We start from the raw sequence: 25,990 nt of genomic DNA on the forward strand, positions 1-25,990 counted from the left end.
TTTTTCCTGGGGGTGGGGGCTAGGGGGATGGGGAAGGATGGTTTTGGACGATTCAAGTGCATTATATTTATTGTGCCCTTTATTTCTATTATTATTGCATTGTAATATATAATGAAATAATTACACAACTCACCATAATGTAGAATCAGTGGGAGCCCTGAGCTTATTTTCCTGCAACTAGATGGTCCCATCTGGGGGTGATGGGAGACAGTGACAGATCATCAGGCATTAGATTCTCATAAGGAGCATAATCTAGATCCCTCTCATGCCTAGTTCACAGTAGTTCCAGCTCCTATGAGAATCTCATGCCACAGCTAATCTGACAGGAGGTGGAGCTCAGACGATAATGTGAACCATGGGGAGCAGCTGTAAATACAGATTAAGCTTCCCTGGTTTGCCAGAGATTCACTTCTTGCTGTGTAGCCCGGTTCCTAACAGGCCATGGGCTGGTACCCGTTTGTGGCCCGGGGGCTGGGGACACCTTACATACATAAGGTGTTCACTACGAGATATAAGAGGACTTAGCCCAGGTGTTAAGGCAGTGTTCCAGGCCCCACTGTGGCTCTAATACATTTAGGGATCAGAATATGGACTCTCGAGAGCAGGTTGCTCCTACTATTGCTGGTAAACAAAATTTGCTAGAACGTGGAGATCAGCATATACTGTTAGATTCTGATACCGGAGACAATGTAAGCAGTTTCAGATGATACCAAAGGTACAGCATGCAAAAGTGGGTTGCTGAAATGGACCTGAGGATTCACAGGCAGCCAAAGTTCAGGGTTTTGGATAAATGAGGCACATAAACATTAAAATCTTGTAGGATGATTGCAGGTGTTAGGAGTAAATTTGGACTCATTAGGAATCTGTGTCTTCCACTAGGCTGTAAATTCTTTTAACATCTCCAAGGCCTGATAAAGGTTTTTGAATGAATTCGTGAAATACACGATTTCGGTGAAGAAAAGAATAAAGCAGGTGTCCAAACACTTGAGGTTTTACAGTATTGGCATAAAACATTTGGACCCCTGGCGCCTGGTATCAGGGACTTCCCGACGCTGGAAGAGTTCAGGGAAGGGAAGCGGGCCCCTCTGGCACTGAAGACATAGAATCCTAGCTACAGCTACTAAAGAAAAGAACACTATCAATTAGGGCCCGCGTCAGGTTCTCTGGATCTCCCCTTCTCCCATCCTGGACGCTCATCCCTGTGTTCTTTGCGGTGGGCCCGTCGGCCCTGCTGCCATCGATAGAAGCAGCACTCTCCCCGTCTGATTTCGCAGCGCCAAAGCCCAGGTGAGAGTCAGGGTAGTGTTCAGACTAGCCCACGCTCCGGTTCTGAGCCGCGACGGCGGTCTCCGCACGCAACGAAATCAGGCAGGACCGAACCTTGCGTCCTCCAGTGTAGCGAGTTCGGAAGCGACCGGCCGAGCGCGCATGTGCGGGACCCGACATTGTGCTTGTCCCATCCGGTGCTCCGTAGTTAGCCTATGTGAGCTCCACGTAGGCCGCGCAAGCGCCCTTGGCGCACAGTTCACCTGCTGCCGTTGTCGTCGCCGCCGCGGCTCCCGGGGCTGGATGGGGGGCCGAGGCCAGCCAGTGACACCCGGAAGAAAGAGACGCGGCGGCGGCGGCGACGCCGACACCCTCAGGACGAGTGTCCGGACTTGCCCACAGGCTCAAGGAGGAGACGGCGAGGCCCGGCCCTCGCTGTCCCTGGTGTAGAGAAGTCGCCGTAGTCGTCGCGGCCGGGACTCCCCGGGCTCTCGCACCTCAGGTTTCATTGACACTCAGGACCCTACGAACGCTGCGCCATGTTCAAGAAACTGAAGCAAAAGATCAGCGAGGAGCAGCAGCAGCTCCAGCAGGCGCTGGCTCCTGCTCAGGTACGATGGCCGCCGCTCTCCTCCCCTAGTTCCGAATACCCCTTGAACCGGCCCGCGGACGAAAGAGGCGGGGGGAGTGGGGAGTTCTTCCGTGACCTTTGACCCCTAACCCGCACTCTTCCCAAACTCCGTACCCAGAAGGAGCTCCGGGCGGTGCAGGTCGTCCGTAACTCCTGACCTGGATTTTCCCATCGCAAAACTTCATCCAGTAATGAGTGGATGGGGGTGGCTGGATCCCTCGTGACATCCCATCTCCGTTAAGAGTTTTCTCCTAAGGCCAGACTCCGAACTTGCATGATTTCTGATCCATATTTGAGGTTCCCCCACCCATCTGAGACCCCACGCTGGGAATGAGGGCGGGGTGGGAAAACCCGGGTCCCTTGTGATATCTGACCTCTGCTCGAGGTGTCCCCCTTTCTCTTGCCAATCGTGAGATTTTGTGTGGAATGGCCAGGATCCCGCACAATTGACCCTTGACGGAAGTCTCCTAATTCCAAACCCAGGTTCAGGGATTGAAGGCTGGGGAGTAGAGCCATCCTGGGTCAGGCTGCTGGTAGGAGCGGTGGGACCTGAAAGAGGTGGCGGCGTGGCTGGCGTCCAGCGCCCGAGGCTGTCACGAGTTAGTCACTTCGCATAACTTGGTTAATCCGGGACTGGCGGGCGGAGGGGCAGACACTCTGCCTGTCCGGAGCTCTGCTCTGCTTTTTAAGTCTTGCTGCTCTGCTGCTCTGCGGACAGGGTTATGCTTGTTTTTCAGGAATGCTGTTGCTTTAGGAAATGCGTTTCCAGGGAAAAGGAGGCGTGTTAAGTAGTATTTAATTTAAAGAAACAATTTCCTAAGCGTTCACTGGAGATGTTTCGATGCTGGCAGCACAGGGTCTTAACAGCGAAGACGTCGGTTTCTGCTTAATTTCTTCCCAGCCTTTTTGAATTTCAACAGACTGAGCAGATCTGTCCCTTAATTTTAGGGTTTTTGGTCTTTGCTTGCGGTTGCAAGAAAAGCTGAGTTTTGGCTAACTTGGAGGCATTTCTAAATTCTTAACGTACAACGATTGCATTAGGTTTATTCTGAAACTATAAATTGAAGTTGTTCTTTTTAAATTTAAAGCTCATGTGTAGTAAAACAGTGCTTGAGAAAAACATCAGAACACAACACTGAAGGGTTGCTTCTTTTCTCAAGTGCAAATGGTAATTAAAATTTAAGTGGTAAAGATTGTCCTTTTCATACCATCTATTGCAGTCATTTACAATTTTACAAAACACTGTTAATTAAGAAACAAAGATAAACTTTAAAAGTGAGGTAGAGATGAGGAATGTGAGGAAATGGGCATGTTAGTGAATGTAAGGCACTTCCACTTGGGAATGTATAAAATGTAATTGAGCCAGGATTCCATTTCTAGAAATTTATTCTAAGAAAATTTAGGATATATTAAAGATTTAGCTCTATGGATTTTCATGTCAATGTTGTTTTAATAGGTTAAAAACTAGCCAAAAATGTCCAACAATAGAGAATTGGTTAAATTTTATCAGGCAATTAGTTATGCTTGATAGGTTATTATGCAGCCATAAAAAGTCAACATTTACTGTGTCCTTAGTATGTACCAGACATTTTGCTTAGTATTTACACAGATTATTTAATCTTACATAAACCTGTGAGGTAGATAATACTATAATTCCTCTTTTATAGATGAAGGAGTGAGGCTCGAAGAGGTGAAGTAACTTGCCTAATGTTACGCAGCTAGTGTTAGAGTCTTCAGAAAAGTATTAACACAGAAAGATATTTGTGGTAAAAGACAGAAGCAGCAGGTAAAATGTGATCCCAGTTTTGGGAAAAAGAATCTGTATGTAAGTGTATTTATATACACACATAGTAAAACTAGTTTAAGAAGAATATACTTTAAGGTGCTGGTGAATTATTGAGTGTGCTTTTTCTTATTTGTAGCGTTTAGCTTTTCTTCGTGAAAGTGAATTGTTTTTGTTCATTAACAAAGAGGTTTTTAGTAATAATAAACTAGTCACAAACTAAGATATAAGAGCTCTGTTTCTATAGCTTAATGCTTCTGGTGAGACAGGGCATCCGGATCAAATAAAATCACTTTGTGTACGAAAGGTTTAAAATAATCCTTTTGGATTATATGTATATTCACTGTGTTGGCCAGGCTGGTCTCCAACTCCGGACCTCTGGTGATCCGCCAGCCCCGGCCTCCCAAAATGCTGGGATTACAGGCGTGAGCCACTGCGCCTGGCCATTCGTGGTCTGCTTTTGATAATTATTTTGTAACCTTTCTTTCTGCCTGCCATATGTTTTTCTCCTTGCTTGTGAATTGTTGTGATCTTAGAAACAAAAAATGTGGCCTGGTATGGTGGCCTTACGCCTGTAATCCCAGCACTTTGAATCGCTTGAACTCAGTAGTTCAAGACCAGCCTGGCCAAGATGGCAAAATCCCATTTCTGGCCTGGCACTGTGGCTCATGCCTGTAATCCCAGCACTTTGGGAGGCCAAGGCGGGCGGATCACCTGAGGTCTACTAAAAATACAAAAATTAGTGGGGCCTGGTGGCGCACGCCTGTAATCCTGGCTACTCCAGAGGCTGAGGCAGGAGAATTGCTTGAACCTGGGAGGCAGAGGTTGCAATGAACTGAGATCGCGCCACTGCACTCCAGCCTGGGAGACAGAGCGAGACTCCGTCTCAAAAAAAAAAAAAAAAAATATATGTTTTAACAACAAATACCTATTTTGGATTTTTAAACTCCTTAAAGAACTAAGTCAATAAAAGAAACATCAAGAAGTAATACGGACATTGTAATTTCTTGGGATATATGTAGTACATGAATACAAATATTTTAAAACATTTTTAGCCTTTTCAAGTACTTCTAAAACTTAAAAATTATAGAAGTACAGATACAAAAGGACGAATACATGACTCCACTTAATTGAGGTACCTAGAGTAGTCAAATTCTTAGAGACAGAAAATAGAATGGTTGTTGCCAAAGGCTGGAGAGAGGAGAGAATGGGGAGTTACTGTTTAGTGGGTACAGAGTTTTAGTTTGGAAAGATGAAAACGTACTGGTGATGGATGGTGGTGATTCCACAACAGTGTGAATGTAGTTCATGCCACTGAATTGTACAGCTACAAATGTTTAAAATGGTAAATTTTATGTTATGTATATTTTTTAAAAAATCAACATATACGCCCCTCCTTATGCCTGCAGAATCATCCCTTATTTTTTTCCCTCAGCTCAGAGATGGCAGCTGACCTCACTCTTTTAGAGTGAGACCCCAAAATAACAGTTTATGTGATACAAATTTAAAAAATAAAAACAAAAAACCAGCAAACAGTTCCACAGATAACAGGGAAAAGAGTCCTTTCTGAAGGGACATAGCCTTATTGTAAATCCAAGTTTACTAAATAGTTTCAGTCTTGAAACTGGGGAAAGCATGAGTCCCAGAGAAAACATTTAGATCAGAAGGTAGTTTATTAAGAACATGATGAAAGGCTTTAATAAGTTTGGTACCTAAAATATAAAGGTTTATTTGAAGAATTAACACCAAGTTACTTTGACTGCTCTTTTAGAACTGGGATGAGGATTCAATGGCTGTGTCTCTGCCATGACTAATCCATAGGTGTTGTAGGGAGAGTGAAATGAACCAGATGTTAGTTATGAACAGTGAATGCCTAGGTCCTCTGCTGGATGTTGCATTTGCTTTGAAGGGTCTATGTAGTCCCTACACAATGGAGTTGAGAGACAAGTACTTTCAGTGTAATGGTGATATATACAGGGTGTTGTAGTTGGGCAAAATAAGGCATTTCTGGAGAAGATCAGGGTGACATCTGAGTAGAGCCTTGATGGATAATGAAAAGTCATGGTATAGGGACAAGGGATTCAAGGCTTATTCCTAAGGAGACTGGATTAGTTTTCTAATATTGCATAACAAGTTACCACAACCTTAGTGCCTAATAACCCAGTTATTATTTTATAGTTCTGTAGGTCAGAAGTCTGGCATGGCATGACTGGGTTCTCTGCTCAGGGTCTTGCAAGGCTAAAATCAATATGTTGTCCAAGCTGCTTTCTCATCTGGAGCTCAGGATCCTTTTGTATGCCCATGTGGTTGTGGTAGAATTCAGTCCTTTCTGGTTATAGGACTGGGGCCTTCATTTCTTGCTGACCACTTTTGGCTTAGAGGCTACCAGCAGCTCCTTGCCACGTGCCCCTGTAGGCATTTTGCTTTCTTTCAGGACAGCAGAAGTACGTCCCTCTGCCCTCTAGACCCATATTTGAAGGGCTTATGTAATTAGTTTAGACCCATCCAGGTAATCTTTTGATGAACTCATGGTCAACTGATTAGTAACCTAGTAACCTTAAATATGCCTTTAAAATCCCTTTGCCCTGTAATATAACAATTATGAGAGTGATAGCTCATTATATTCACAGGGCAGGGGTCATTTGGGGTCATCTTACAATTTTGCTTATCACAGTGACTAAAATGGTTTTTCTTAAGTTTTTGTAGAGTCAGGGTCTTACTGTGTTACTCAGGCAGTCTTGAACTCCTGGCCTCAAGTGATCGTCTTGCCTTGGCCTCTCAAAGTGTTGGGATTACAGGCATGAGCCACTGTGCACAGCCAAAATGGTTTTTCTTACACTGAAATTGAGTATAACTGTGGTCAGTTAATAATTAGGTAGTGGGCAATAAAATATTAATTGTGGGTCTGGATGTAGCTGTCAGGTTTTTTGGTTAACAGCTTAGAAAGCTGACTCAGATTTCTTATGGCTATTGCAATTAATCAGCTCAAGTTTGGTTTGAAGGAACCTAAATCCCTTTATATCTTGAAGTGAGGATAGCCCATTAAGGAACCAGGCACCTGGGACAAATGCTGAAGTACAGTTAGTTCTTTATGCACTGTTATATACTTTATAGTCACATCCATTTTCTCATATAATTCTTACTCTTACAACTCCAGAGGAAGATCCAGAGGAAGATCAACAAGTCATCAGGCCACGGTTTAGCCAGATAGTACTACTTTTCTGGGGAGAGTATGTTTTAGAATCTGTTAAACTTTGTAAACCCCATTATTTGATTTTTTGTCGGTTTCTCCAGAGCTGATGAGGCTCTCAGTTACTGATTAGACCATATGAGGCCAAGGTGTAAGACGTAATGCCAATTTTTAAGATTTGCAGTGAGGTATACTTTTTAAGCAGTTGGAGGGTCACTGTCTAAGGTAGCCCTTTCCTGGCATCTGGATATTTGGAAAGCTGAATTAATAACCCAGAGATTTCTTAGACATGATGGAATCACAACAGAGAGAGTTGATTAGTCAAGAGGTATTTCCTGTAATCTAGTAGTACTTTTCTAACTTTTTACCACCCAGTGACCATTTTATTAAAGGAGTTCTTACATATAATCATTTATAAATACATAGATACAAAAGGCTGCCCCCATAGTGGCAGCCTTTGAGGCACCTACAGCCTTTGAAGCTGGCACTGGCATGGTTTGCAAATTATGGCTCTAGGTGTGGGAAGGGTTTATTGAATTTATCTCAACTTTAATGAAAGCTATTTCTGATGTTCTTTGAACATTTGTAATTTGAACGTGGTGTTCAAGGTAGGCTCAAACTTATTCCAAGACTGAGACTAATACTACACAGTGACTGTGCTTTCCCTTGCCATTTTCTAAGTACAATGTTGACTTTTAGTCACATATTTTCTAGACATTTAAACCATTGCTAAGGCTTCAACTTTATTTCACATTGATTGATTTTCTTGTTTATATGCTTTTTTTTTTGAGATGGAGTCTTGCTCTGTCACCCAGGCTGGAGTGTAGTGGTGCAATCTTGGCTCACTGCAACCTCTGCAGTTGAAGCAATTCTCCTGCCTCAGCCTCCTGAGTACCTGGGATTACAGGCGCACACCACTACTCTTGTTCATGTTTTTAAGTCCTTATTCTTCCTGTTTTGTCTTTGGTGGGAGAGGATATGTCATCCCTTAAGGTGACTTCTGCACATAGCTAATTTCATCTGTTGTATTGATTTTTCTGGTTCATCTTTTAGAAGGTGTTGGAGTTCTTAGTTGTAAGTAACAAAAAGTCAATCTAGGTAAGCAGAAAAAGAATTTATTGAAGACTCTTTAGCCTACAGAATTTCCCTGAGGTCCCAAAAGTCTGAGCTGATTGCTACGTCCAGTTATACTGGGGAGACTACTCTGTGTTGCAGCTGCTTCAGCTTGGCACCAGCGTTGCATCTGTCACATCACAGCTTATATTTGCGTGGATGCATGAAGTTGTGTCTCCATTGTCATCAGATGATGAACTTTATTTGTATGTCTGTTTTTTCACATCACTCACTTATGACTCAAAGTCTCATGTGTTTCATTGATGGAGCTCAGGTTACCCTGTCTCAGATAAAAAGAAGATTGGGTTAGTAAGTTTTCTGAGTTCTAACTTACGGACTTGTAAGAGCTGTTTATAGAAAAAAGGTTATTAAACTTTTGTCATATTTGTAGATGCTTTTCCTCACCTCCCAATTAAACTGCTGCTTTGATTTGTTTTTCACATAAAAATCTGTTTCCCATTCAGAGATTGTAGAAATAGACTCTTGAATTTTTTGTATTTCAATAAAAAAAAATTAAATCTTTAATATAGCTTAAGTATGAAGTAAGGATCTGATTTGTGTGTCTTGCCCCATATGGATGGCCAGTTGTCCCAACATTTATTGAATGTCTATCCTGATGCAAAATGTTACTTTTATCATAAGCTAAATATGTATATGTCTGTCTGGATGTATATATGTGTATATAGAGTATGTGTATATTTGTATACTATTCCTCACGACCTCTCAGTTCCACCCTAACCACAGCAGTTTGTGCACAGATACCACAGACCAGAGTTCCATTTGTTTATTCATTCATTCATTTATTTGACAAATATTTATTAACTGCCTTTTGTAAATTGCAGACTACAAAAAGAGGTAAGGTATCATGACTCATTCATTTCTCAAAATAGATCTGAGTTCAGATCTATTTTGCTGTGGGTGTAGGGGGATTTCGAAGTTTTGGTTTTATACTTTTAGGGTTGTTTTTAGCTCACCTTAGAGTAGACCCCAGACCTCTAGTTTAAATTTTGAGCCCTTTCTCCTGAGTTTTTTTGCACTGAGGATTATAGGAGTCAGGCTGTCAGTTACAGAGCTAAATGGAATAGCATCTCAGTATTTAGCAGTGGTATTCAAGGTAGGCTCAAAGCAAGGCCATTAATTAGGTGGGCAAGTGCTGTTTATCTGTGCATTTCATACTATTGAATGTTAGAGCTAGAAGGTAGAAGGGATCTTAAAGATTGAATTGCCAGCCTTTTTTTTTTAAATGAACTTCTAATTTTGGAATAATTTTGGTTTATAGAAAAGTTCTAAAGATAGTGCAGAGAGTTTTTATATACCCCTCACCTGGCTTCAGTTTTCTCTAATATTATTACATTAGTATCGCAACTTTATTTTATATATGGAGACACATAGTCCTCGAAAAGTTCATGTAGCTAAGATCATAGTTCTAGTTGGTGGCAGAGTTAGGCCAGGGACCTAGTAGGTAGCCTGGGTGTTCTAGTTGATTATATTTGTTATCCTTTTCTGCTTTTCGTGTTTTTGCTCTTTTCCTTTCTTTCACTGAATTCTTTGGGCATGGACTGAGAGAAGGACTACCTAGTACATAGTTCACTAGTCAATATAGTCTTGCTAATTTGTGCAATAATTTTTAAATCTAGGCTTCCTCCAATTCTTCAACACCAACAAGAACGAGGAGCAGGACATCTTCATTTACAGAGCAACTTGATGAAGGTACACCCAATAGAGAGGTAAGTTTGGAATTCCTTTTCTAGTATACCTCTCAAAAGAAACTAATCTAAAATGTATGCTGTTGATAACAAAATGGGAAACTATTTTGACAGGTCAGCTATTTAATTCCTAGGTAGAGTTTTTGTTAGTAACACAATTAGTCTTTTTTTTTTTTCACAAATAGCAGTTATGATTTATGTCTGTCTGTCTGTCTGTCTGTATGTATGTATGTATGTTTTTGAGACAGGGTCTGGTTCTGTCACCCAGGCTAGGGTGTGGTGGCACGATCACTGCTCATTGCAGCCTTGACCTTCTGGATTCAAGTGATCCTCTAACTTCAGCCTCCTGAGTAGCTGGGACTATAGGCGCATGCCACCTGCTTGGCTAACGTTTAAATTTTTCGTAGACGGGGTCCCACTATGTTGCTCAGGCTGGTCTTGAACTCCTGGGCTCAAGCGATTCTCCCAATTATGCTTTATAAAGTATGGTTTGTTGAGAACCTTAATTTGAGAGGATAATATGTTCTGGATTTAATAGTTGAAGTTTTCAGAATAATTTGATAAATTTATTCAACATAGCATCATTTTTTCAAGCTGGTGAGTGGAAACTGAGAAGTAACTTATTTAACTTATTCCATGTAACCAGCAGCTGGCATTAAAACTCATTATTTCCAACTTTTTTTTCTGTGAAGTGTAACACACATACAAAAAGAAGGTAAAACATAAATGCACAGATCAGCAAATTATCATGAAGTGAATCCTCCCAGGTCAAGCAAAGGAACACTGTCAGCACTGTCATGCTCCCTTTCCCCCTGAAGGATTACCACCATCCTGAATTTTTGGTATTTGCTTGCTTCCTTTTTTTTTTTTTTTTTTTTTTAAATAGTTTTACCTCTTAAATATGCTTTCTAAATGTAAACATTGTAGTTAAACATTTGGGTTGTCTACAGGTTTTGGCTACTATGAATTATGTTGCCATCAACATTATTGTACTTTTTTTTGGTGTACATGTACCTGCATTTCTGTTGGTATGTACTTTGGAGTAGAATCACTGCTCCATTTTAACACATAAGAAGATAATGCTGATGGTTTTCCAGAGTGGTTGTAGAAATTTAAATTCTCACCGGGAGCTTGTGAAAGTTGCTTTTGCCCTATGTTTTTGAGAGTCTTTATTTTTCTACTCTGTGTAAATATGCTGGAAAACAGTCTTTTTCATTTCAGCTGTTCTGGTGGTGGTCTTTCATTTTGGTTTTAATTTGCATTCTCTGATAACTAACGAGATTGAGCATTTTCATCTGTTTATTGCCCATTTGATGTCTTTTGTGAGTGCTTAAGTCCCTTGCCCATTTTTCTGTTGGATTATCTTTTTTTAAAACTGATTTGTAGGAGTTTTTTAAAAAATATAGAATACTTAGGAGTTTTTTGTTGAATATATATCTTGCAGCTATCTTCCACTCAGTGGCTTGCCATTCATTTTAATGATGTCCTTTGATGAACAGAAGTTCTTAGTTTTAGGTCAAGTATGGTGGCTCATGCCTGTAATCCCAGCGCTTTGGGAGGCCAAGGCAGGAGGATTGCTTGAGTCCAGGAGTTTGAGACCAGCCTGGGCAACAGAGTGAGACCCTGTTTCTGCAAAAATAAAATAAAATAAAATTAGCCAGGTATGGTGGCATGCACCTGTGTGGTCCCAGCTACTCAGGAGGCTAAGGCAGGGGGATTACTTGAGCCTCGGAGGTCGAAGCTGCAGTGAACCATGATTGCACCAGCCTAGGTGACACAGTAAGACCCTGTCTTTCAAAAAAAAAAAAAGCCTGGTTCCCATCCATTTCCCATCCCTGACAGTACCTTCTATCTTAGAAGTTTAACAAAATGAGAAACCGCATAGGGTACAGGGAGATGATGAAAAAATTAATTTAATGTCCTTTTAACAAAAAACTTAATTATATAATTGAAAAATCCTTTATTTATTATAAAATAAGTTGAAGTAAGGTTTAGATTGCACTCTGTGGTCAAAGTACCTGTTAAAGTTGTCAAAAAAGCTTAAAAAGCAAGGAGATGAAGTGATGACAATGCTTTGTCATTCTATCCGAAACCATCTCTTAGCTAGGATTGTTAATATTAAAATTTAGAAAGAAATAAATAACCTTTAGCTGACTTGGTCGATTGTAAAAGAGTGCTAAAACCAAATCTTTCAGAAATAATTATTTTGTAAAGGTATATTCAATTAAATTATTTTAAAGCATCCTAGATTTTTAAAAAGTATTTTAAAAAAGCAATGGTAGCAGTCAGCCGGGCATAGTGGCTCATGCCTGTAAATCCCAGCACTTTGGGAGGCCGAGGTGGGCAGATCACTTGAGGCCAGGAGTTCGAGACCAGCCTGATCAATATGGTGAAACCCTAAAAAGATACAAAAATTAGCCAGACGTGGTGACACGTCCCTGTAATCCCAGCTATTTGGGAGGCTGAGGCAGGAGAATTGATTGAACTCAGGAGGTGGAGGTTGTAGTGAGCTGAGATCGTGCCACTGCACTCTAGCCTGGGCGACAGAGCGAGACACTGTCTCAAAAAAAAAAAAAAAAAAAATGGTAGCAATCAACATAATTCTGCACTATTTTCAGTGTTTCACTTTATTGTATGCAAACTAATATACTATAATGTCAATCAATATACTGAGTATAGAAATGATGCCATTAATACTGATTGCAAAAACATTACAACTCAGTACTGCGGCTTTCATTCAAATAGGTTATATGTATAAACTGAGTTCAACAATATTGTATTTGAGATGGTAAAGTTACAAATGCAATAATGTAAATAATACTTAGGAAAATAAGATCTCAGGAAACTGTGTATACTCTGTACTTTTATGCAACTTTATCAGATCATTTCAGTGTATGCATCAAGGATATAGTGTATATGACATGAACTTTGAGTGCAAAAACTGTACTATGTACCTTTTATTTTGCTCTCAACATCTAAATAAAGGTTTTTTTGTTTGTTTTTTGTTTTTTTAATTGTTTTAATTGTTTTAAAGATTAATTGTTTTAATTAAACAATTGTTTAATTGTTTTAATTGTTTTAAAGTCGCCAGGCTGGAGTTCAGGGGTGCAGTCTTGGCTCACTGCAACCTCCGCCTCCTGGGTTCAAGTGGCTCTCCTGCCTCAGCCTCCCTAGTAGTTGAGACTATTCGCCACCATGCCCAGCTAATTTTTTGTATTTTTACTTGAGATGGAGTTTCACCATGTTGCTGAGAATGGTCTCAATCTCTTGACTTCGTGATCTGCCCGCCTTGGCCTCCCAAAGTGCTGGGATTACGGGCGCGAGCCACTGTGCCGGGCCGTATTTTTACAATTTTTAAATTAGCTTATATATTATATATATTAGCTTATTATATTATTATTAGCTATTATATATAATATACATTATATAAATTAGCTTATATATTATATATATAGCTTATATATATTTTAAATTAACTTATACCCTATTATCTAGAAATCCCATTTCTAGAAATCTGTCCTATAGAACAATAGCATTTTAAATGTATATCCACAAGGCTTACTGTAGAAAGCTATTTATAATACTAAAAAGATGATAAAGTTTGATTTGCAATATTAAGGCTTTTTCCAAACTTATCTTTAGACTCAGTGCAATCCCAGTCAAAATCCTTATAGGTTTGTTTTGTCGTCGTTATTATTATTATTATTATTATTATTATTATTATTATTATTATTTTTGAGGCAAAGTCTCACTCTGTCACCCAAGCTGGAGTGCAGTGGTGCGATCTCAGCTCACTGCAACCTCCGCCTCCCGGGTTCAAGCAATTCTCCCTGCCTCAACCTCAGGAGTAACTGGGATTACAGGCACCCACCACCATGCCTGGCTAACTTTTTGTATTTTTAGTAGAGACAGAGTTTCACCATGTTGGCCAGGCTGGTCTTGAACTCCCGACCTCAGGTGATCCATCTGCCTCGGCCTCCCAAAGTGCTGGGATTACAGGCATGAGTCACCACGCCTGACCTTTATGTCCCTTTTATAAAGAAGCCTGAGGCACTCCAAACAAAGACAGATTTATTTGGGTTTATATACAGTATTTACCAACACAGGAAAGTAGACATATTAGTATTTTCAGCAATAGATAAAAAGGCAAAACCTTTTTTTAACTTAATGAAATCAGGAAATTAATGAAACCATTCTACCACCTAAGCATTCCAGATACGTAGACTTTACTGTGTCTACTGTTGTGGTGGACAAATATTTATGTTTTGAGCTAAATTTCCACATTTTCTTTAAAAAAAAAAAACAAGCATTTTTTTTTGTTTTTTGAGACAGGGTCTTACTCTGTTGCCCAGGTTGAAGCATAGTGGCACAATCTCAGCACTACACAGCTTCAACCTCCTGATCTCAAGTGATCCATCCACCTTGGCCTCGTAAAGTGCTGGGATTACAGGCATGAGTCACCGCACAGGGCCAAACAAACAAACAAACAAACAAAAAAACACTTAACACTTAAAATAAATCCAAGCCAGTCACAGTGGTGTGCACCTGTAGTCCCAGCTACTCAGGAGGCTGAGGCAAGAGGATCCCTTGAGCCCAGGAAATGGTTTTTCAATATGGTGTGAAGTAGGGATCAAGTTTCATCCCCTCCAGTATGTGTATCCAGTTGTCTCATCTTTTTCACACTGCTCTACTGTTCTACATTTTTTCATTAATTGGGTCCATATGTCCATATTTGAGTGGCTGAGTTCTCTATTCTGTTCCATTGTTCTCTTTGATACCACACTGTCTTAATGAGTATCGTTTTACATTCATGCTTTATATTCATATCCATATTTGAGTGGCTTTGTTTCTGAGCTTTCTATATTCCGTTCCACTGTTCTCTTTGTCTTTGATTCAATACCATACTCCCAGCTATTTGGGAGGCTAAGGCAGGAGAATCGCTTGAACCCAGGAGGCGGAGGTTGCAGTGAGCCGAGGTCGTGCCATTGCACTCCAGCCTGGGCAATAAAAGCAAAACTCCATCTCAAAAAAAAAGGGACATAAAAAAATCTATATTATTATAAACATTGAAGGCAGAGGAGAGTAGACTGAATTTGCATTGACTCTGAAATCTACATTAAGTCTACTCTGGGTACTCTCCTATCCTGCGCAAATGGCAGATCTGTCTATTTGATCATAGCACTCTCTCCTGGTGATCCTAGGCATAGCCCCACTATCCTCAGAGTAGGGCTTCCTGTCCTTGTTGTTGCTTGAGGTTAATCTTTTTTGCTTCCCTAGTTCTGGGTTGCTTTAGAGCAATATGTAATGTAGGATCCCGTAAGGGATTAACTAGGGCAAATGAAGCTAACATCCTCCTATCCTCTGCCCCACTCCAGATTGGACCTGGACTTTTTCAGAGATAGGGTATCACACTATGTTGCTCTGGCTGGCCTCCAACTCCTGGGCTCAAGGGACCCTGATTTTTTTTTTTTTAATTGAGTTTAAATTCATATAACATAAATTAACCATTTAAAGCAAACAATTAAGTAGCGTTCAGTACATTCCCAGTGTTGTACATTCATCACATCTATCAAGTTCCATAACATTTCCATCACCCCAAAATGAAACCCCATGCTGATTAAGCAGTCATTCCCACTCCTTCCTCCAACCCCTAGCAACTATTAATTTGCTTTCTGTCTTAATGGATTTACCTTTTCTGGATATTTCATATAAATGGAATCATTTGATATGTTACCTTTTGTGTCTGACCACTTTTACTTAGCTTAATGTTTTCAAGATTCATTGTGTTGTAGCATGTATCTACTTTCTTTTTATAACTGAGTCTAATGATTTTTTTTAAGGGAGTAAAAATCTATGTACTGTATTAGTACCTGGAATAAGACCTGGAATAGACTGGTGAGGAAAGGATGGTTTTTGGTGTTACCTGGATCAGCCCAAGTTTACATCCTGTCTTTGCTGTTTGCTGACTGAAAGATCTATTAAAGTTAACTTTTCAGTCTCAGGTTTTCTCATTTGTAAAATGAGAAATTTTTGAAGTTTTGGGGATTACCAGTAAGAAGGCATGTACATCTCTAGCGTGGTACCTTGCACATAGTAGGTGCTAACTATTAGGGACAGCCTTGGAAGAGGGGAGGGGCTGCTCCCCTTCCTCTTTTTAGGTCTTTGTGTGAGGGGAGGAGAACAGATGGACTATTATGTGGATTAGGGTCCTAGGGATGTTATCTCTGTGTCACTTTGCCTATTGAATTTATGAAGGAAGGATTGATAGCTTCATTTTACCTCCTATCCTGCTCTCTCTGGTTTGCTGTCTTCCTGAGACACTTCCTCATTTATTAGGGGCTATAGTAAACATGTCCATTGTTATCCTGGGGCCTCATCCACGAACAACTTTCATATTGTTTTTAAATTAAATTCCAGAATTAGGTGTGCTTTCATATATATATATATATATATATATATATATGTATATATGTATATATGCTCTGTATATATATATGCTCTGTATATATATATGCTCTGTATATGTATGCTATATATATAGCATATATATATGCTCTGTATATGTATGCTATATATATAGCATATATATATGCTCTGTATATGTATGATATATATAGCATATATATGCTCTGTATATGTATGATATATATAGCATATATATCATATATATATCATATATAGAGAGCATATATATAGAGCGTATATATGATATATAGAGAGAGAGCGTATATATAGACAGCATATATATATATGCTGTCTATATATATATATGCTCTGTATATATATGCTCTGTTGCTCAGGCTGGAGTGCAGTGGCATGATCTGAGCTCACTGCAACCTCTACCTCCCAGGTTCAAGTGATTCTCCTGCCTCAGCCTCCTGAATAGCTGGGATTACAGGCATGTGCCACCACGCCCAGCTAATACTTGTGTTTTTAGTAGAGATGAGGTTTCACCATGTTGGCCAGGCTTGCCTCGAATGCCTGGCCTCAAGTGATCTGCCCACCTTGGACTCCTAAAGTGCTGGGATTACAGGCATGAACCACCACACCTGGCCCCAGTTGTTGAGAATTCTTAAGCACATTTTAGAGATTTATTTTATGTTTCAAGGCTTATATGGCTTAAAGGCATCGTTTTAGGGATTACTGGGAAGTATCTTCAAAGTAATACATGAGAAACATTCCTTCCTAAATCCTTTATTATATTGAATATCGTATTAATTGGTTTTCAGAGGTTAAATTAACCATGTATTCCTGCAATAAATGTCACTTGTTTCTGGTATATAATCTTTTTTATATATTACTGGATTGATTCATTAGTATTTTGTTGAGGATTTTTGTGTCTATATTCATAAGAGATGCTGGTCTGCAGTTTTCTTTTTTTGTGATAACCTGGTTTTTGTATCAGTAATACAGGCCCCATGAAACGTGTTGGGAAGTGTTCACCTCTCTTGTATTTTTTCAAGAGTTTGTGAAGAATTGCTATTAATTCTTCTTTAAATGTTTGTTAGAATCTACCATTGAAATCATGTGTCCTGGGCTTTTTTTTGAGGGAAGTGTTCTGATAACTAATTCAGTGTCTACTTTTTATAGCTCTGTTCAGATTTTGCTTCTTCCTGAGTTAGTTTTGGTAATTTGTGTATCTCTAGGAGTTTGTCCATTTCATTTATCTCATTTGTTGGCATAAATTAAACTAAATTTGGCCTGAGCCTACCTGTATATCTTGAGTCCCTCTGTAAGGAACTGTAGCCTAACTTGTACATAAACAAACTGAAATCCTAAATTAGGAATGTAGTTTTTGTAGCAGCTCCTGAGTCTCAGGCAGTCACAGCAGTCAAGTCTGTCAATTGCAGGCTGCTAACTAAGCAGCCCATGCTCAAATGAGGCAAAAACCTTTGCTTTTAACACATAGTATAGCTTTGTAATCCTTTTCTGCACATTCAGGGGTAATTTCTTCTTTTTCATTCCTGATTTTCATGACATGAGTCTTCTTTTTTCCCCTCTGTCAGTCTAGCTAATGGTTTGTTAATTTTGTTGATCTTTTGAAGAACAAACCTTTGGGTTCCACTTCCTTGTTGCATATGCTGAGTATTCTCATAATTGGAGTGGAAAGCTGATCTTTGATGACTTATTTTACTTAGGCCTGAGGAGTTCATGGACTTAGCAAAACTTCCTTAAATCTAAATTGCATCTTCTTTCCTGGTTTCTGGGCTGATACATGTTTTTTCCCATCTTATATACCCTTGGTCTTTTCATTGGCGATTAAGACTAGAGAAAGTTAGATACCTTGTCCTTTTATGCTGTCATTTTGTTTAAAGGCTTTCTATGTAGTAAAACTATCTATATAGACAAAATAGAGCCTTGAGTTGTGGTCTTTAATTTGATCAACATGATTTACCCACATTCTGTACTGGATATTTCTTCACCTGCTGCTACTGTAAGCCATTTTATTCTTGGATCTTCTGTAGAGTATATTATCACAGGTACTTTTTACAGGGGTGTCTAATCTTTTGGCTTCCCTGGGCACATTGAAAGAAGAATTGTCTTGGGCCACACATCAAATACGCTAACACTAATAATAGTTGATGAGCTAAAAAAAAAAAGCAATAAAGTCTCATAATGTTTTAAGAAAGTTTATGAACTTGTGTTGGGCCTCATTCGAAGCCATCCTGGGCCACAGGTTGGATGAATTTAATTGACCCAAAATCATAAGGGTTCTACTAACAGTTGTACTTAACAGTATCTGGGAAGATAGAAACAGGGCCATCTGCCAGGCGTGGTGGCTCATGCCTGTAATCCAGCACTTAGGAAGGCCGAGTAGGGTGGATTACTTGAGGTCAGGAGTTGGAGACCAGCCTGGCCAACAACATGGTGAAACCCCCCCCGTCTCTACTAAAAATATGAAAAGTTAGCTAGGTGTGTTGGCGGGCACCTGTAATCCCAGCTACTCAGGAGGCTGAGGCGGGAGAATCGCTTGAACCTGGGAGGTAGAGAGGTTCCAGTGAGCCAAGATTATGCCACTACACTCCAGCCTGGGCAACAAGAGTGAAACTCAAACTCCGTCTCAAAAAAAAAAAACAGGGCCATCTGTCTTTGAGGCAGAGGGATTTACACCCTTGCTAAGACACTAAAGTTTTTTGCTAAGGTACTAAACTTTTTAGGCCCTTCCCCCAGTATTACACATGAGAGATGATAATCAAGCCTTTGTTGCCTGTGAGTGAAAAGGAATCTAAAAATCACTGAAATAAATAATAATAGTTTTTCAAGGAATTTCAAAGAAGTTTTTTCACATGGGAAAGGACTGCTAGGCTGGATGTGGTGGCTCACACCTGTAATCCCAGCAATTTGGGAGGCTGCAGCAGGAGGAATGCTTGAACCCAGGAGTTGGAGACCAGTGTGGGCAACATAGTGAGACCCTGTCTCTACCAAAAAAAAAAAAAAAAAAATTAGCCAGGTGTGGTGGTGTGCACCTGTGGTCCCAAGCTACTTAAGAGGCTTAAGTAGGAAGATTTTTTGATCCCAGGAGGTCGAGGTTGCAGTGAGCCATGACTGTGCCACTGCACTCCACCCTTGGTGACAGAGCAAGACCCTATCTCAAAAAAAAAAAAAGAAAAAAGGCTGCTGGTTGTTGTTGGAAATAATCAGTCACAATGGCATGCTGCTTAACATGCTGAATCCTCCCCTGGAAGACTTTAGGACTTTCGGTCAAATCATGCTGTGATTTGACCCTTGAGGCACCCTTGCTGTTTCAGTCACGGAAGTAGTAGATAAAACTTAAAAAACATTGAGACATGTATCTGAGTTCACAAACAAGGTAAACATCTCCTTGGGCTGAGAGGGAATGAATCCTTGGTCCTAGAGGGTTTGGGGTTGGGACAAAGGCAGCCATTTTCAACTAGAGTTTTGTGAGACAATGAAGCCCTATGGAAAATGATTTGAGTAACTGCAGTTTTTAATTCTTCCAAGTATGGTATGAAACTAGTACCATGCTATATATACACAGTAGATACATTAATTCATTGTATACAGGCATTTGGATTTAATTTTCTCTTTGAACTCTGGTTGAGAAGGACTGGAAATGTTCTATACAGAGGAGATTTTGTGTTACAAGCTGAGAGCTAATGTGGGGCTCCTACCACTGATGAAAGGAAGTTGAAAAAAGCTGTCACTAACTGCTGCCTAGAGCTCTCAGTGGTCCATTATGGCAAACTGCTGTCCTTAGGGAGGCCTCATGACCAAGAATTGAATCCAACCTCACATTATCTTAGTGACTGAGTTTGTGATAACCCCTATATTGCCATAAGGTAAGAAACCTGAACCAAGGCCTTGGGTATCAGATTGGCTGGATAAGGAAGGATGAGCACAGAAGGAAGGACAAAGATAATACCTTTTTCAAGATGAGCCTGTAAATGAAAATTCTAAAATAAATGCTAAGAAGGCCACCAGTAAAAACAGAGATTAAGACATATTTACTCCAGATGAAATTAAAGTAATACAACAGTCTGGAAATTACTTTAAAACAACTTTCTTCCATAAGAAAAAGGAAGTAATAATTTTCTTAAAAAGAACAGAAAATTGTAGAAGAAAAACAGGCCAAAACAAAACTAGACTAGATGGATACGAAAAATAACTAATTAGAAATCCTGGAAATTGGCCGGGTGTGGTGGCTCACGCCTGTAATCTCGGCACTTTGGGAGGCCAAGGCGGGCAGATCACTTGAGGCCAGGAGTTCAAGACCAGCCTGGCCAACATGGCAAAACCCCATCTCTACTAATAATACAAAAATTAGCTGGGTGTGGTGGCACATACCTGTTATCCCAGCTACTCGGGAGGCTGAGTGAGCAGGAGAATTGGTTGAACGCGGGAGGTGGAGGTTGCAGTGAGCTGAGATGGAACCACTTCCTGGGTGACAGAGTGAGACTCCCATCTCAAAAAAAAAAAAAAATCCTGGAAATGAAAAAAAAGTTGATGTAAACAGGTAAATCACAATAAAACTCAGACTGATGCCAGCTAAAGAGAAAATTATAGAATTCAGAAAGAACACTGTGGCTAGGCCTGATGGCTCATGCCTGTAATCCCAGCAGTTTGGGAGGCGGAGGCAGGTGGATTGCTAGAGCCCAGGAGTTCAAGATTAGCCTGGGCAACATGGCAAAACCCTGTCCCTATTTATTTTTATTTAAAAAACAAAAACAGACAAAAAATACTGAGTAATCCTACCAAAACCACCGAGATTAAGGAAAAATATATGATGTGCCTCATAATGATGTTTTGTTCAGTGATGGACTGCATATATGACAGTAGTCCCATAAGATTAAAATGGAGCTGAAAAATTCCTATTGCCTGGTGACATGTAGTTGTTGTAATGTGTTTGTGGTGATGCCAGTGGTATAAAAGCTCACAGTAATGTCCTAGGACTTCACCTTCACTCACCACTCACTCACTGACTCACCCAGAGCAATTTCTAGTCCTGCAAATCTTCATTCATGATAAATGAGTGCCCTATAGAGTTGTGTCATTTTTTCTTTTATTCTGTAGTTTTACTATGCTTATTCTATGTTTACATAGATAAATACTTACCATTGTATTACAGCCACCTACGATGTTCAGTACAGTAACAGGATGGACTAGTTTGTAGCGTAGGAGCAATAGGCTCTACCATGTATCCTAGGTATGTAGTATGCTATGCCATCTAGGTTTGTGTAAGTATGCTTGTCCAACTCAGCTTATTTTGCTGTTGTTCTTGTTCTGTGTTTTGTTTTAGTCTTTTAGCAGCCTAAAGGCATGGTGTTTAGTTTCTGTCTCTAGTGATAAGCGGGAAAGAGGGATGAGGAAGGGTCCTTACTGATCCAACCAGAAACAGAAACTAAGAACCGATGACTGTATTCTCTCCCTTGGACACCCCTCCATGATGTTCACATGACAAAATGGCCTAACAACACATTTCTCAGCATGTATCCCCTCCCTATTGTTAAGCAGTGCAAGACTGTATATCCACCACGTCTCACACTCTCATATATGTATGTGTGTTTATTTAGGAAGGAAATAACAAGGTCAACAAAGACTCCTTAGGCTTTAAGGTGGCTGTCAATGGACACTAATTTTGATATACTTTGATATACACACGCATATATATATATGAGAGTATGAGACATAGATTGAAAGCCTTCGACGCATATCTGCTGAGAGTTTCAAACAGTCTTCATGAACGTTCAGACACATATAACTTCAGTGTTGGTTCAACTGATGGCGTCACTGGGGAACCACACCGAAGAGGTGAATTAAATCCTTAGCAGAATTGCAGCAGAATTGGTTTTCAATTTGAACAGAGTTTGAGTGATGGAGTTGAGACAGAATCTTAGTGAGAATATTAGAGAACTGTTGCTTGCGAGACTTTCTCAGGCATAAGAAGGAAATAACAAGGTCAACAAAGATTTCTTAGGCTTTGAGGTGACTGTCAGTGGACACTAATTTTGATATACTTTGCTTTTGCTAGGGTTAGAGGTCATAGTGTACATTTTTGTTTGGCAGCACATCTTGAAATGGTGGACATTTTTCTATGCTGGGCATTAGCTTTTGTGTTTTTCTCTTAAAATTTCAAATATACTCCTCTGAAGTTTTGAATTATTTTCTAATGTGGGCAAGAGTGACTTTATTGCAAAAATTAACTTTGGAAGTCTAAGAAGAGTGAATTTTTTATAGCCTTTAACTTAAATTTAACATCCATTCAAAGGATGATCTGAGTTCCTGGGAGAGTAAGATTTTCAGCAGGAGTAGAAACTTGGATATGATGATACCCTAGAGCCAAAGAGGCATTTAGCATATTTTAGTATACTACTAATACTAAAATTGAGAATTTAGTGTAAAGTTAATTGCTGAGTCCTGTCTAAGAAGTACTAGTTATTACATAATATAAAAGACTTTGAAATGTTTTTCGTATTTATAATTATGATGGTCTCTAATGTAGGACCAAATGAACAGTTAGTTAAGGCTCTAGTTAGTATTCATAACTCTACAGTACTGAGTGAAAAGTTTATATTCTTAAGCTTTTGCAGACTTTTTTTTTCAGATGTTATTATATATGATATATGTAATTTATCACCATGTTAGATAATATATTAACTGCTAAATTCATGTTTCAAAAATTTTTTTTGGAGGCAGGATCTCACTCTTTTGCTCAGGCTGGAGTGCTGTGGTGTGATCACAGCTCACTGCTGGGCTTAGGCGAGCCTCCTACCTCAGCCTCCCAGGTAGCTGGGACTACAGGTCTGTGTCACCATGCCTGGCAAATTTTTTGTATTTTTTGTAGAGTGGGTTTTGTTATGTTGTCCAGGCTGGTTTTAGTTTTTATTTAGAAATAATTATAGATTCATAGGAGGTTCTAACATCTTTTGTGGGGGAGGCCCTATATACCCATCACCCATTTCTCACCAGTAGTAACACCTTATATAACCATAGTACACTGTCCAAACAAGGAAACTGACATTGGTAATCTGTGACATCCACAGAACTTATTCAGATTTTACCAGTTTTACATGCTCATATCGTGTGTGTGTGTGTGTGTGTGTATAATTCTATACAATTTTATTATGTGTAGATTTGTGTAACCTCCCTCATCAAAAAATTCATTCTGATTATAATTTATTGTACATCTAATTCATGTTTGTCAGTATTTTGGTGTGTAGTATACAGTTTCTGAAAGAAAACTAAAGCACAGAAGATAATATATACCAGAAGCACTAGTGTAACAGAAAATGTCTTTAAACTTATAAAGTTTCAAATGTTTCTTCTGTACATACTTTAGAGAAAAATAATGTGGTATGTAAGTACAAATAAATGATTAAAGTTTTTTTTATGTTTTATCTTCTCCATGTGTTTTCATGCTATTTTTTGAATATGTAAAAATGGGTCAGTATTTATAAATGTTATTCTTAAGACTTTGTGTTCTTTACTATGCATTTTTAAGCCCACTTTACTGAGGTATGATTGACATGTAAAAAGCTGTACATACTTAATGTATACAATTTGATGAATTTGGTGTTAAGTATACACCTGTGAAACCATCACCACCATCAAGGCCATAGACATATCTATTACCTCCCAAAGTTTCCTCCTACCCCCACTGTTATTATTTGTGGTAAGAAGTAACATAAGATCTACTTTTCTAGAAAATTTTAGGCCGGGTGTGCTGGCTTATGCCTGTAATCCTAGTACTTGGGAGGCTGAGGCAGGTGGATCGCTTGAGCTCAGGAGTTCGAGACCAGCCTGGGCAATGTGTGAAACCCCGTCTCTACAAAAATTAGCAGGCATAGTGATGTGCGCCTGTAGTCCCAGCTACTCAGGAGGCTGAGGTGGAAGATGGCTTGAGTCCAGGAGGTGGAGGGTACAGTGATCCGAGATTGCATTACTGTGCTCCAGCCTGGGTGATGGAGCTAGACCTTGTCTCAAAAAAAAAAAAAAAAAAAAAAAAAATTTTTAACGTTATAATACGGTATTGTTAACTGTAGGCACTATGCTATAGAGAAGATCTTGATAACTTACGTAGCTTGCGTGTCTGAAACTATGTCCTGTCATGTATTTTTTTATTGTTTGTTTTGTTTTTTTTTTTTGAGATAGAGTCTCACTCTGTCACCCAGGCTGGAGTGCAATGGTCTCACTCTGTCACCCAGGCTGGAGTGCAATGGCACGATCTCGGCTCACTGCAACCTCCGCCTCCCGGGTTCAAGCGATTCTCCTGCCTCAGCCTCCTGAGTGGCTGGGACTACAGGTGCGCACCACTATGCCTGGCTAATTTTTGTATTTTTAGTAGATACAGGGTTTCACCATATTGGTCAGGCTGATCTTGAATTCCTGACCTCGTGATCTGCCCACCTCACTCTCCCAAAGTGCTGGGATTACAGGCCTGAGCCACTGCGCCCGGCCCATGTATTGTTGTTAATTGGTATTGATTTTTATAACAGAGTGCCAGGCACTCTGTGTGCGGTGGTTCCTGTTGCCTATATCATTTGTATGCCAATAAGCAAGTTGTTCGTAGATTGGATTTTGAGATCCTAAACTGATCACGCATCTCCGTTCCTGATCTTTTCCAGCAGCTTATTATTTTTGTGGGTGAGATGGTGGTGGTGGTGGTGATGGTGGTACTGAAGGCCATTATAGTGTTATGCATGCTGCGTGGTGAGAACACTTTGCAACATGCCATTATGATTTGTTTTTCATCATTTGTTTTATTTTTATACTTTTGCTTATTACACTGAATGAGACAGCTACTAGCCGGGATGATAGCAGAGCCTGCTTTTCTCTCTGAGTATACTATCTTTGCTTTGGATTCCTCCAAACATCCTAAAACACAGAGTGACAGTGTGGTGAGTCCTTCCACCGCTTTCTGCATTCCCTTTGTGGGGAAGCAAAGTAATTTGGCAATTGTAGAAGCAAATCTCATGTTACTTGCCACTTACCATCTCTCAAAGTATCTTCAGTGTCCTGTTGCTAACCCTGCTCTAAAAAAATCAGAGAGTAAATTGCTGAATTCTGATGACTGGTGTGCTTCCTGGTAGCTTTTTAACTGCAACAAACATAACACTGTTTTCGCTAATGTAGCTACTTCAGTAATGAAGCTACCTTCGCTTACTCTAACCTCTTTTTTTCCTAGGGAATGTTTGTTCATTAACTAAAAAAAGGTATGCAGTGCTACAAATCTCTGTTCTACTATTGATGGGCGGTTAAGAATATTTTGAGATATGACTTACATTTTTAGGGGAAAAATTCGTTGTTATGTAAATCCATAATTAAACAGCATTGAATAGGTAGGTAGATTCTACTGTAATAGATAATTGCATCTTATTTTGCAGTTACCTGTTTTTTATATATTAAACATCTGAAAGGAGAGAATTGTCTCATTTGTTTTCAAGTGACTGGCATCACACGGTTTTGAATCTTGTATGTAATTTCATTTTGGGAAAGTGGACATTTTCCTATTGAAAGTATCTGGTAAGCTCATAATTTAGCAAATTAAAGTTTAGAGATGTTTGTCCAGTAAGGATAGCCTTTGGTGTTAAACACTGACTCTACTGGGATTGAGGTTTTTCTTTTTTTAAAAAAAATTGTTCCACAAATCTATTTATTAATTACAAAAACAAAAGAAAAGTTTACAATGGAGAAATGTGGCAAACACCATTGGATTGAGGTTTTTCTAAACAATAAGAATTGATTTAACTTACTAGGTACCTGGTGATGGAAGTAGAACATTTCTGTACTTGAACCATGCAGCCAGTGAAGACTTGGTATGCATATGGCCAGTAGCAGTCTTA

At 39.6% G+C, this 25,990-nt stretch overlaps 1 protein-coding gene across 14 annotated transcripts in view; it reads left to right on the forward strand.

Annotated features, from left to right (window-relative positions):
• The first annotated feature begins 667 nt into the window (after positions 1-667).
• The window catches only part of GOLGA4 (golgin A4), a 123,836-nt gene continuing 98,513 nt past the window's right edge, over positions 668-25,990 (forward strand). For 6 of the 14 annotated variants that reach the window (XM_055381273.2, XM_055381277.2, XM_055381274.2 and 3 more), the window contains exons 1-2: positions 1,739-1,877; positions 9,621-9,710. In XM_055381273.2, the coding sequence (XP_055237248.2) occupies positions 1,806-1,877; positions 9,621-9,710 (162 nt within the window). In that variant the 5' untranslated portion in view covers positions 1,739-1,805. Of the gene's footprint in view, positions 1,878-9,620; positions 9,711-24,946; positions 25,046-25,990 lie in introns of all 14 variants that reach the window. The other 8 variants (XR_010132784.1, XM_019024156.4, XM_019024157.4 and 5 more) reach the window with 4 other exon arrangements.

Source organism: Gorilla gorilla, chromosome 2 (assembly GCF_029281585.2).
Source record: "Gorilla gorilla gorilla isolate KB3781 chromosome 2, NHGRI_mGorGor1-v2.1_pri, whole genome shotgun sequence".
Taxonomy (NCBI): Eukaryota; Metazoa; Chordata; class Mammalia; order Primates; family Hominidae; genus Gorilla; species Gorilla gorilla.